The 14,139-nt window shown below is 48.0% G+C and overlaps 1 protein-coding gene across 1 annotated transcript in view; it reads right to left on the reverse strand.

The window, feature by feature from the left end:
* The window catches only part of agap1 (ArfGAP with GTPase domain, ankyrin repeat and PH domain 1), a gene marked incomplete at its 5' end in the record, with an annotated part of 90,471 nt that overhangs the window by 51,817 nt on the left and 24,515 nt on the right, over positions 1-14,139 (reverse strand). Inside the window, 3 exons of the mRNA XM_080520024.1 lie at positions 200-285; positions 4,294-4,381; positions 4,467-4,525. Of these exons, the coding sequence (XP_080376150.1) occupies positions 200-285; positions 4,294-4,381; positions 4,467-4,525 (233 nt within the window). The remainder of the gene's footprint in view (positions 1-199; positions 286-4,293; positions 4,382-4,466; positions 4,526-14,139) is intronic.

Genomic DNA, 14,139 nt, shown 5'->3' on the forward strand with positions numbered 1-14,139 from the left:
GTAGAGAGGATGTGGGATGAATCCTGCAGGACTCAGAGAGGAAGCTCCGGGAGGAGCAGCAGGGGAAAGGGTGAATAATTGATAAATCCCAGGTTTTTTTTTCTGTCTAGACTGGGTCAGTCTGACCTGACCCACTTTCATCCAGGAGGGTCCCGTTATCACGCAACCCCAAAGACCCCGGGAGGGCGTCAGTACTCACCTGAGCCTCCGGGGGGCCTCCTTCATCTCTGATGAGCAGCAGGTGGCTCTGGCCATCCACCACGATCTCTTTCTTAAAGCGGCCGCCTGCCGGGGGGGGGGGGGGGGGGGGGGGGGACAGACACAGACAGAGCTGGACGTCAACACGGGGACGACGGAGGACGGAGCTCCAATCGTCACGGGGGGAAAGTGATTGACGGCTCGACCGGGGGAGGAATGAGGACCGACGCTAGCGTCCCGTCGACGAAGACGAGGGGACAGAGACAAAGTTCTACGAGGTGAGATTCCGGGTTTAGTCGAAAAGATCAGTAACTTGTTAGGAGAGACTTTACTTAAACACCTGCAGCCGAGTGCGAGTCTGAAAAGTGGGAATAAAGAGGCAGCGACTTGATCTGAGACATGAAATGTTCCCACAGTGAAACATTCTTCCTCTCTGCCACAACTCTGTGGCAGGAAGGAGGAGGAGGAGGAGGAGGAGGAGGAGGAGGCCCAATGTACAATTTTAACCCCACAACATACATAGAGGCACAGTGAAGTGCATTGTGGGTAAGGAAACGTTCCAATGGCTCCGTTTCCATTTATTATTTATCAATGGTCTCACCTCTGAGCGTGTGTGTGTGTGTGTGTGTGTGTGTGTGTGAATTAAGAGTGTGTAGCTTCAGGCTGACAGCCGCTGCAGGTGATGGAAAAAAATAATTTAAAAAATCAGTTTTAATTTAAAGAAAAGAAGCGGAGGGCGGAGCTGAGCCCCGGGTTCAGCGGCTGCAGACATCAGGAAGAACGAAAAGTGGGAAAAAGAATTTAAGTACAGAAAAATATAAAAAATAATTTTCAATGTTGTTTAGATAAATTCAATTGAAAATCTTTAATGATGTGCAAATAATAAAAAATAGAACGCCAAATTAAAATTCTAAACAAAAAAAGACAAACCCAAAAAAATTGATAAAATAAATAATACTTTTGCATGTAAATTAGATCAAATAATGTGCAAAATAAACTGAAATAAATAAATAGATAGGTTTGTTACCTGTGTAAATGTAAAAATAAATAAAAGAAAATAACCGAAAAGAAAAAACATGATCTACATTAAAAAAAAAAAAAAAAAACAGAAAACTAAAAATATTCATTTTTAAATTGAATTAAAAAAAATCCTGTGACGCCTCGCCTGTGTGAATAAACACAATAATCTCAGCGATCTTAAATGAAATGAAAAAACAAATTGAAGCTAAATATTAGGATGGAATGCAATACAGAAATGGTGAAATTGTGCCAAAAAATATGAATCAAAAATAAATAAAACCAATTTCAATGTTTGTGTACATTAAAAAAAAAAAACTATTAGAAAATAGAAAATTCACTTCATGCATTATAAGAGGAAGTATTATGACGTGCAGCGCTGAACCCGAACTGCTTCGAGAAAGAGGCGGATGATGGATGGAGGGATGGAGGGATGGAGGGATGATCCAGTAGAGGCAGACAGGGGATAGTTACCTGCGTCCACGTCAGCTAGTGTTTAAGAACAGCCCAGAAAGCAGAAAGAGAGGAAACAAAAAAGCAAAAAAACACAAAGAAACCATCAAAGATGCAGCCACAGTGAATGCATGCACAGCCCCCGACCCAGACCCCCGGACCCGGACCCGGACCCGGACCTAGACCCCCCCCCCCCGGGTCCTCCAGGAGCTCGGCAGTGAGGTCATGACAGAGTCACACAGAGGACACACGGCGAGCAGAGCAACAGTTTTATGAGCAGCCGCCTGAAGGTCGGAGGACATGAAAAGAGGAGAGAAGAAGAAGAAGGGGGAGGCTGGAGGACCGGGGAGACATGGACCGGATCTCACTGGACTGGATTCGCCCACTGGACCGCTGGAGTCCGTCAGCAGACCCAGAATAGTTCTGCTCCGTGGCGCTGCGGCCGCCGCCGCCGCCACCAATCAGCCGCCATGGGAATCCGGCTCCCCACGCGTTATTTTTAGACGCCAGGAATTTGAACACAGCTTCCCTCGTCCTCTCCTTCCCCTGCAGCTTCTTTCACTTCTCGACGGTTATGCAACGACTTCAAACAGGCTCATTTCTTTTCCTTTCTTTTTCTTTTTTTTTTATCTAATTGGAGCTGAATGGGCGCCGCCGCCGTGATGCCAAGTCATTAGACGAGAGATGTGGGGGAGCCGCTGCTTGGCTGCTTGGCTCGGACGCGGCGCGGCACGGCGCCGCTTTAAAAGCCGCGCCGTGTTGCTGTTGGCGCGGCGGCGGGGGCAATTAGGAGGAGCGGACCACTGGGGGCAGTTCAGAGTCACGCCGGGCGAGATTCGGGGCGATACGTCGGCTTGTCCCCCCCGACGTGAGGGAGCGCACTCTGAGGTGGGGATTCCCCGCCGCCACGGGCGTTTCGCCCTCCCTCTGGGGGGGTGATGGGGGGGGGCAGTTCCCTCCTCCTCCTCCAGCTAAACTTGGTCTGTGGGCGACTCCGGGTGGGTCCCCGCAGGACAACAGCAGCAGTTTAACTCCCAAACAAACCCTGTTTGATGGTTTGCAAAGCTTTAAATACACAAAGAGGTCGAGGGGGTTAATGAGCAGCAGCTTTCCCTCCGACACACACACACACACACACACACACACACACACACACACACACACACACACACACACACACACACACACACACACACACACACACACACACACACACACACACACACACACACACACACACACACACACACACACACACACACACAGTTAATTAGGCAGCTTGGTTTCCTTTGTTTGATTGTAGAAAAGTACCAAACGGCGCTAAATGTAATCACCGGAGTTCAGTTTACGACGAGACAATCTCAACGTTGGTTTGCGTGGCAGTAAGCGACTTTAGACGATTCAAGGCTTTTATTTTGTTAAATCCATATAGTTTGCCGTCACGTCGAAGAATCTCCTTTGGTCACCTCACCCGGTTTCAGGGCTTCAACTTGTGTTGGAAACACAAGGTTTCCACTTCTGCTCTGGACTCCATCCGTACCAACTGCAATCTGGTTCCAGACCAGTTCCAGACCTGTCCAGACTGGCTGTGTCCTGGTTCCAGACCAGTTCCAGACCTGTCCAGACCGGCTGTGTCCTGGTTCCAGACCGGCGCAGCACTGGGTTTCCAGGCTGCAGGCCGTGTGCGTGCAGGACCCGGCCCAGGAAACAGGCCATGTAGTGAAATATTCAGAGGAAGTGGGGCTGTAGCAGAAGTGGGTCTCCGCCTGGGGAGCCCGCCGCCCCGTCAGTATGTGGGAGGCTTTAATATTGGATGAGAAATATGGCCGTGGCTGCGGGGCGTGCGAGCAGAGGCGCTGGAGGAGGAGGAGGAGGAGGAGGAGGGCTCGCTCGCTCCACGCAGGACGAGACGGACGGCGGGACACGAAGCGGCGAGTCCGGGCCCGTCGGGCCGCCGTCACTCACTGGAAGTCGTCCGTCCTGTTCCAACCTGAGCCCTGGATCCAATTCCACCTGTTCTTTGACTTGTTTTTTCACCTGCTTGTAAAAGTGGCTCCGACTGTTCAACCTCTGGTCACGGACCCTTCAATGCTGCTGTGAGAGACCTTGCATGCGCGACCCGTCGCTTTATCAGCGTTTCTGCTCCGCTGCTCAAATCTTCGCTTTTGTTTGAGCCTCTGAAGGAGGAAAAGAGACGAGGAGGGAAGAAGATCGAGGCTGCAAATGTCTCGTTTTACCAGCCGTCTTCAAACGGAGGAGAAAAGAGGAGGGAGGACTTCTACAATATTCTTCTTCTCATTATCAGTTTATATTTAATAGTTTAACATTATTAAACTAATTCATGATTTTTAAAATTTATTTATTTCGCTATAATTAAATTCTTTGTATATTTCTTAACTAGTTTCTTATGATTTTGATTTTAAAGTCCAGTTCTGACCTCATGCTTGACTATTAACTACTAATAAACATGAACGCGATCATTTTGTGTATTTATCACAATATTTCTTCTTGTAGAAATAATATGAATCACTTGAATTTTCACTCATTCGCAAACTTTTTAAAAAAACTATTAAAGAGTGAAATGAAGGCAAAAGGCGATGAAGACGAAGACGAAGACGTCCTCACCTTCAGGCGACTCCTCCTGAACGTACGTCCCCGTCAGGTACCTGTGGACCAGCGCCGACTTCCCGCTGGCCAAATTACCCACAATGCCCTGGCAGAGAGGGGAGAGAGAGGCGCCTTCAGATTCATTTCAGCTTCATTTCCGGACACTTTTTCCTATTTGTCCTTGAACTCACCACTTTGAGCTCCGGCACGCTCCGGCTCAGCGTCCACTCCTGACTGTTCACGAACGCATCTGCGGCACAAACACAGAACAAAAAACACGTTTTAATCAGCGACGTCCCTCCAGAGTAAAATACGGCAGCGTGAAGTCTGAGGCGGCGCGTCTCCACCAATCAGAGGCCGTCGTCAACCCGGCGTTAACCTCGGCTCTGTGAGCGACACCTCGGGTCTGAAGTAGGCCAGTGGGTGAGCGACTCCTCACTAATTCATGAGCTGAGAAGTGTGTCAGCGTCACAAAGGGTGGAGGAGGAGGAGGAGGAGGAGGAGGAGGAGGAGCGCTCTGTCCCACACGTTCATGAACATGAAGCTCTGGCTCTGAAGTCGCCCGTCTCGTCTCTGATTGGCTCGTTGGGTTCAAAGATGGTGGACGTGAAGTCTGCCGTCAACATGTTCATCACTTCTCACTATTGTTTGTGGCTCCTTTTTATTATCATTTATTGTTTTTGGGTTGGTTTTTTTCATGAATTATAAATATTCACAGGTCCAACAAATAAAAGCACCAAATTCTGGAAGTTTTAATACATAAACATCCAAGTTTTCTACAAAATAAACCACAAAGCAGTAAAGTGTGTGTGCGTGTGTGTGCGCGTGTGTGTGTGTGTGTGTGTCGGGCTGGCATCCGTCTGGAAAGAATCCAGAGCGAAGCGCCGTGATTGGCCGCACGCCGCACAGAGGCGGACATTGTTGTGGCTGGCAGGATGTTGACCCAGCTGCTTCCTGTTTTCCACTTCCTGTCCGACGGCGGTGAGCGAGCGCCGCCAGGTGAACGACCATCGAGCTCCACGCACCGAGTCACGCCTGCGCTGACATTTCTGTTCCCGAAGTTTATCTGATGATCAAAACACTGTCACTTAACTTTTCATGGCTTCTGTTTCAATAGAGGGTGAAACATGACTTTAATGTAGTTTCTGTTAATGAGTAGACAAAAACACACCTTCAGCGTGTGCAGTAGAAAAATAAAAACCAACAATGGAGGCGTCACAAAAATGCAGATTTTTGTGTTTTCTCTGCAGCGTTTCAGTTAAATGTTCACTTTATTTCCTGCCGAGTGGCAGAACGTTCAAAATGCTGATTGTGCAAAAACGTGTGGAGGAAGTGAAGACAACATCAAACTGAAAGGGGAAGAACGACGTGGCACTGAAACCTTAATGAGGAAAAACCCACAGAGGGGCTTTTATTGTGAAAGACCACAAACAGAAAGTGCCTGGAGAGATGAAGGTGACACGATGAAAGAGAAGAGGAGGAGAGAGAAGACGAGGAAAGAAGAAGAGGAAAGAGAAGAGGAGAGAGAAGACGAGGAAAGAAGAAAAGGAAAGAGAAGAAGAGGAAAGAGGAGAAGAGGAAAGAGGAGAAGAGGAGAGAAGATGAGGAGAGAAGATGAGGAAAGAGAAGAAGAGGAAAGAAGGGGAGAGAAGAAGAGGAAAGAAGAAGAGGAGAGAAGATGAGGAAAGAGAAGAAGAGGAAAGAAGGGGAGAGAAGAAGAGGAAAGAAGAAGAGGAGAGAAGATGAGGAAAGAGAAGATGAGGAAAGAGAAGAAGAGGAAAGAAGGGGAGAGAAGAAGAGGAAAGAAGAAGAGGAGAGAAGATGAGGAAAGAGAAGAAGAGGAAAGAAGGGGAGAGAAGATGAGGAAAGAGAAGATGAGGAAAGAAGAAGAGAAGAAGAGAAGAAGAGGAAAGAAGAAGAGAGAAGATGAGGAGAGAAGATGAGGAAAGAGAAGATGAGGAAAGAAGATGAGGAGAGAAGATGAGGAAAGAGAAGAAGAGGAAAGAAGGGGAGAGAAGATGAGGAAAGAGAAGATGAGGAAAGAAGATGAGGAAAGAGAAGTGGAAAGAAGAAGAAGAAAGAAGAAGAGGAAAGAGAAGATGAGGAAAGAGAAGATGAGGAAAGAAGAAGATGAGGAAAGAGAAGAAGAGGAAAGAAGAAGAGAAGAAGAGGAAAGAAGAAGAGGAAAGAGAAGAAGAGGAAAGAGAAGAAGAGGAAAGAAGAAGAGAAGAAGAGGAAAGAAGAAGAGGAAAGAGAAGAAGAGGAAAGAAGAAGAGGAAAGAAGAAGAGGAAAGAGAAGAAGAGGAAAGAGAAGAAGAGGAAAGAGAAGAAGAGGAAAGAAGGGGAGAGAAGATGAGGAAAGAGAAGATGAGGAAAGAGAAGTGGAAAGAAGAAGAAAGAAGAAGAGGAAAGAGAAGATGAGGAAAGGGAAGAAGAGGAAAGAAGAAGAGGAAAGAAGAAGAGGAAAGAGAAGAAGAGGAAAGAAGAAGAGGAAAGAGGAAAGAGAAGAAGAGGAAAGAAGGGGAGAGAAGATGAGGAAAGAGAAGATGAGGAAAGAGAAGATGAGGAAAGAGAAGTGGAAAGAAGAAGAGGAAAGAGAAGATGAGGAAAGAGAAGAAGAGGAAAGAAGAAGAGAAGAAGAGGAAAGAAGAAGAGGAAAGAAGAAGAGGAAAGAGAAGAAGAGGAAAGAGAAGAAGAGGAAAGAGAAGAAGAGGAAAGAGAAGAAGAGGAAAGAGAAGAAGAGGAAAGAGAAGAAGAAGAAGAAAGAGAAGAAGAAGAGGAAAGAAGAAGAGGAAAGAGAAGAAGAGGAAAGAGAAGAAGAGGAAAGAGAAGAAGAGGAAAGAGAAGAAGAAGAAAGAGAAGAAGAAAGCTTCGTCACCTTTGAGAGAAGACAGATTTAGAAATGAGAGCAGGTGACCAGAGATGAGAGAGTTCATAATCAAAGAAGGGAGGAGAAGGAGGAAGAAAAGGAGGAAGAAAAGGAGGAAGGGGAAGAGAAACAAGAGGAGGAAGTGAAGAACAGGAGGACGAAGAATGAAAGACACCTTCAAATGAGACTCCTTCTCAATGGACTTGTGAATGTTTCAGTCTGTGACATCATCGAGCTTCGCCGGTGATGTCACAGGTTCACAAAGCATGCTGGGAATGCAGAAGAAGCATGCGAGGAATCCTGGAGTGACTGAAAACTGGTTTCCTGCGCCGGAACGACGGCGTGTCTTCTTCTTTACTGAGAAACAAGAGGCTGCTTTCAGAACACACACACACACACACACACACACACACACACACACACACACACACACACACACACACACACACACACACACACACACACACACACACACACACACACACACACACACACACACACACACACACACACACACACACACACACACCAAACTCAGGACGCTGTCATCAGTGTCACACACCTATCAGCATGTCTGTCTCATGATAAACAACACACACACACACACACACACACACACACTATTTTAATCTGGTGGCCTGATTAATTGTTACATTTTGCTCAATTTACACATAATGCTTTGGTTATCTTTATTTCCTTCTTAGATTTTTGTTCATATAAAGATTTTCTTAAAAAAGAAAAAAAGAACAATTCTGGTTTATATATCCCCCCAATACATTTTCTAACATATTTCATCTTCCCTTTAATGGCACAATTTCTCACCAACTTATTTGCTTGATATTTTTCCCTCCATCCATCTTTTGTATGTATTTATAATTCCCCTTGACTCTTTACCCTGGATTATCGCTGCATCCTGCCTTTCGGAGCACGTTGTTAACTTTGTGCTTCAAGCTGTGAATGAAGACATTAATTTTGAAACAAATCAGAGCTCAGACTCTAATAGAAGTCCCGAGAGAGGAAAGCTGAACTTATGAGAAAGAAATTACATTCCGATGATGTATTGTTGGACACTGAGTCGGGGGTTCTGTGTAGAAGTTCGTTTTTTTGGGGGGGATTTTTATATCGGGGGAAAAAAACACACACAAATATGTTGAAATGAGCTTTGCATGCTAATGGGGATGTAACCCCATCTGGGACACACACACACACACACACACACACACACACACACACACACACACACACACACACACACACACACACACACACACACACACACACACACACACACACACACACACACACACACACACACACACACACACACACACACACACACACACACACACACACACCCCGGGGTGATGCAGCTCTGATGGCACTATTGTCTTAACGCGCCCTCACACTGAGGCATCATGGGAGGAGCGAGGCTGTTGGCTGCCTCGGGGCAGGGAGGTTGTATACATATAGTGTGTGTGTGTGTGTGTGTGTGTGTGTGTGTGTGTGTGTGTGTGTGTGTGTTGGGGTTAAAAACCCGCCGACTGACTGTGACAAATCAGAGCAGCGCCGCCTCATCAGTCACACCAGACATGGTATTATCTCAGCCTTCGCCCTTCACGCCACTTCTCTCCTCCTCCTGGTTCCCTCCTTCAACATATTTCTGGGTTCCAGCGCTTCACACGCCGCGTCTCGAAAGAAAATGCCGTTTCGACGTGTTCCCCATCAAGACGAAAGAAAGAAATGACAGATATAATAACTTTAAATGTTTAAACCGATAAGAAAATAATGAGTATTTTCACATCCTTCTGACAGAGGAAGATGGTGACTGACAACATTTAATCAAATCATTTTTATTAATGGTTTAAATCGGTGTCTTCCTTTATATTGCTACAGTAAATACAAAGATGTAAATGAAGGGCTGCAGGTGCAGAATAAAGCCTCATTTGCAAACTAAATTCCGCATGTGTGTGTGTGTGTTTCTGCCTGTTAATTTCCATCTGCCACCGTTAATTAAACCTGTCCGACAGGTAGCGTAGTGCATGTGTGGGCCACGTTCAGGCGCAGACAAAAACACTCATGACCTTCAGGGGACGTCACATCGGCTTACGCTCATCTTCTATGGACGCTCGTCAATTACATTCAAATCTCCCCTCAAAACTGAACAATCTGCGTCATTTTGTCACAACAAATGATCCAAAACAGATCTCATGTGCACGACGGAGAACATGTGCATCAAAGAAGTCTATAACTGAGAAAGAAGCCAGCAAAAAAAACCAAGATACCCAAAAATAATCAAACCGAGGACCAAGAAATACACTCATCCAAAGCCAAGGGGGAAAAAAAACCCTGATCCTCCCAGAGTTCCAAATGTCACAAGTCGGATCGACAGACAAACGCGGCGGTCCAGAGCTCAAACAAAGCAGCCAAAATAAATAAACAAAGGGGACTGAAATAAGACAACAACCCAAACCCAGAAGAATGGAATGGACCAGCCACAGACGGAGCCACTTCATCAGAGCGCCACACTTCTCGGGTGTTGGCAGTCTCACGCCTCTCCCTCCAGCCTTTCGTGGCGGGAAGTGAACCGGCAACCTTTCCGCTCTCCTCCGCGCGAACCAACGACGACCTTGGCGGCTCTGTCACGGCCCGAGGTGGGAGCGGGGCGGACCTCCGACCCCCGGCGGGCGTCTGGTCCCGGGGGCTGCTCAGTATTCATGAGAGTGTCTGAGTCTCACGTCCAACACATTGTGGCGCTGAATAAAGACACGCCGACACTCGGGGGGGGGGGGGGGGGGGGGGGTCAACACGGAGGACAAAGAACACCTCCACAGCAGACAACTCATCCAGAAACAGTTCAAACTGAGTCGGAGACTCGCAGGGAAAATCCAGCAAGTTACACAAGTGTTTAAAGTGAAGTAATAAACCTCAGTGTAAAGTTGCATTAAACCCCTTGTGGGAATCCTCACAGCCTCTTTTATGTGAACGTCACTGATAAATCCCTCAGACAGCCGCATGGAAAAGCTTTGGTTTCACCCCGCGGCGTCTGCAGCCAGAGGAAACGGCCACAAGGGGGGAAAAATAGAAAAAAATACAAAAATCTGACCATCTGCAGCACGTCGGGCTGCAGATGTCGAGTGCTCGGGGAAAAAGAAAAAGAAGTTATCTAAGAATAGCAGCCGTGGTGTCCTGAGGTGCTGCGCTCTTTCCTCTGGTCAACTCTGGAAAGTTCCCAGGCTGCAGCGCTGGATCGCATGGAGGCCGCAGGGCGAACAGGAAGTGGCTGCTCGGCGGAGGAAACATGCTGATGAACGGAGCTGCATGTCCTCCAACATCATCATTATCATCTACACTTACAGCCGCCCCCCCCCCCTCCCCTGACCTCACGTCTGTCACAACCGTTCAGACTCCCGGCCCGACGCTGCCGCTGTGTTTGTGTGTGTTATTAGCGTTATTAGCCCCAACCAGGGGGAGGGTCCCCGGACCATCGGCGGGCCAGGAAATGGAGCACGAAGAGGCCCGGGAAGCAGCGTGGTGGTCCGGACCAGGAGGTGGACCAGGTTCAGGTCAGTCTAAAACGGTGATCAAGCCCGAATTGGATCAATACAAAAGCAAAAGCATAACAAAGCTGGAAAAACCAGGAAGAAAACCAGGAAAATTATTCAGAATCAAAGTCCGGATGGAGTATAAAGCGAAGATAAAGAGGTTCGCCCTGTAATGTCGCCACAAGTCCAAGTAACAAACCAGGAACTGAACAAGTCAAAAAGAAGAAAATAGCCAATTCCAAACAAGCGAAAGCAAACGCAAGCCAAGAAATAAACTAGAAAACCAGTTTAAAAAAAAAAACCCGCTGTGCCAAAAACGGCTCCAGCAACAAAAACAGCCGAGTTCATACACAGAGAAGTGAATCACCAGGAGCTCAGAAACAAAGGGAACGAACTGGGCACCAGAGCCGGTTTGGAACCAGCGACAGCGGCAGACCAACCCGGGCTGGAGAAACAAAACACGGGTCTTAAACTAGTGTGAGGACTGTGAGAAGACCAATGTCCCGACCAGCCCGACATCCTGAACACAACTGGTCCAGCAAGTCTCAAATCCGGAATTAAATCAAGCGCGAGAAGAAAAAGCAACCTGAAACAGATCCCACATGATTTTAAGTTTCTCGTCTGACGGGTTTCATCTCATTGAGGTTCGCCGGTTGTCCCGTTTCCGGCGTGGAGCTCAGCTGCACATCAACAGCGAGGCCTTGTGTGACGACGGCGGGACTGAAACGAGCCTCAGTGCGGCGGCAGGTGTGTCCCCTGTGAGAGGGCGGCTGTGTGAGGGGCCGACGTGAGGAGGAAGCAGGGAGGAAGGAGCTTCGGGGGTGGGTGGGGGGGGGGGGGTTGAAAGGCCCACCAGGTCCAATCCAGACTGGAGCCTGACCCGCTTTGCCGTCACGCTTCTCTGCCGGGAGGACGGGGAATTATGCAAAGCACAAACTGCTCACCAGGCGCTCAGAAACAGGCTCACTCCACTCGAGGGAGTGCAGGTACAAAAAAAAAAAAAAAAAAAAGACTCAACAGGATGAACCAGGTATAAAAGCGACTCTAAACCAAATGCAAAACCATAAGAAGCTTAAAACTGAAGGAAATCATCCAAAATACAAAAGTTACAGGACCATTACTAGTCAAAACTACACAAAAGCAGAAAAAACCCAGTTAAAAGTAATGTTGACATGATATTGGACATGTGCTTCTATTTGTAACACAGTATTGAGTACCGACAGAATTCAAATGAGTCAAAGTCACGTGTCCCATTAATTATCTATGTGAAATGCACCACTGGTTGCCCCGGGAAAAAAAAAAAAAAAAGAAGTAAAAAAACTCAGCATGACCTTTTCATGTGGTGTTGAATATTTCAGTGTTGGTGGGTCTATAGCGGTGTGATGACATCACTGCATCCCGACGTGAAGCTCCAACCAACCCAAGTCAAATATGCATACTGTATCTAAAACCAGGTGAAACGATCCCCCGGTCCAAACGGCAACTGGACAGCGGGAGACTACAAATAAAAGTTGTAAAAGGTTCAACAGCAGGGAAACGTAAAAGCCGTGAGGACGAGCTGGATCAGACGTGATGATCCTCCGGATCATTAACCGCTTCATCACTTATTAACCAGCCACATGCGGCCGTAAACGCTAGATTATTACACGTCATGATTTACCAGTCAGTGATGGGTATAAAAACACACGCACATACACTAATGCACACACACACATACACACACACACACAAAATGACTGACCTAAATATCAGCCTTTTAATCAGTCACACACCCCCTCCTCTCGCTCCATCTCCTCCGCTGGCTGCACGCCGGCCGCTTTCATCCTCGTTCCAAATCAAATAAAGCCACCGTCACACCACCAGCTACACACACACACACATACACACACACACAGGTTTCCCTGGGCAGAGTGGCTGAGGGTCCATCACACCACAGAGCTGCTCTGGCGTCGGCTCATGGCGCCACTGAAGCAGAACTACATGGCGTTAGTGACACACATGAGTTTGAATGACCTGCATGTGTGTGTGTGTGTGTGTGTGTGTGTGTGTGTGTGTGTGTGTGTGTGTGTGTGTGTGTGTGTGTGTGTGTGTGTGTGTGTGTGTGTGTGTGTGTGTGTGTGTGTGTGTGTGTGTGTGTGTGTGTGTGTGTGTGTGTGTGTGTGTGTGTGTGTGTGTGTGTGTTAATGTGCGCTACATCAGCAAGCGTCCTCCACGTCCACTGTCCCGGGATGGATTTGATCCTTATGTAAGAGCTTGACCAGCGGCGGGGGGGGGCGCTCTGCTGGCACGCCAACACTTCACCAGCCAGGGATTAGAACACGCACAACCCATCGGCTTGCTAAAAGGCTGCGGTCGAGGCCAGAGGTCCAAACCGCAAATTCTACTGGGGCCAGTCTACGATGGCGGCGATCCACCACAAATCAATCAGTTAAAACTAAAAATTCATATCAAAACATGGTTTTATGTTCAGTTTTGCAATGAAAACAAGAAAATTTTCACTCAAAATGTTTGCGTTTGTGAAAGTCCGCGTTGGAAATGAACGCGGAATCCATGCCTGAAGGGTTCTAAACAACAACACGTCACTGAAATTATTCCGTGTTCAGATCAGAGGCTTGTAAAACCTGCTTCCCGGGAGCCACCAGCTCCTCTGAACTGCACACAAAACGCCTCAACAAGCTCTCATTTGGGTCTGAAGAGGAAACAAGGAGGAGGAGGAGGAGGAGGAGGAGGAGGAGGAAGACCCAGCGACCTCCCACACATGCTCTTTGACCCCTGAACAACCTCCTGCCACCGGGGCGACACGGCAGCCGGCTAATAAGCTCCGAGAGGAGCAGATGTGGAGGCAGCGGGCCGCGGCGTCGCTGTTTCCTCCAGTGACTTTACAGGAGGAAAAATAAAACCCACATATATTTTAATACATTTAAACACTGCTCAGATTTTCACCCTGACATATGAATTTCAAGCACCCAACAAGCCCAATCTTGACTTGAAGAAAAGCTCAGAGGCTGGAAGAGCACAGGGTGTCTGCTCGACTAATGACTCCCCGAACCGTCGTCATGCCGCCACACGCTAAACAAATCCGCCGCTGCGGCCAAGAAATGAGAAACTGGAGCGCGGCGTTCGAATCCGAACTGCAGCGAAGCCTTCGAACGTGCCGAACAAAAAGAGCTGAACTGGAACCCGCATGAAGCCCAATCCGACGTCTTTGACCCTCGACGAGAAACGGTGTGTTCTAAGGCCGTGTGGGGGCTGTAAGACACGCTGGTTAAATTAGCCTCCGTCCACAGACTGGGCCGCGAAGCGGCAGTGTCGGTCAGACGGGCTATTTTAAACCACGGAGCTCGGACTCGCTGACCCGACTTGGACCGGCGATCCGGACAGACGGTCCCCGCCGGAAACTCTGCCAACCGGGACGGAGCTCCAGTTCGCCTGCTTTTGTCTGACCTCTGGCAA

The sequence above is a fragment of the Blennius ocellaris genome, assembly GCF_963422515.1.
Source record: "Blennius ocellaris genome assembly, chromosome: 24".
NCBI lineage: Eukaryota > Metazoa > Chordata > Actinopteri > Blenniiformes > Blenniidae > Blennius > Blennius ocellaris.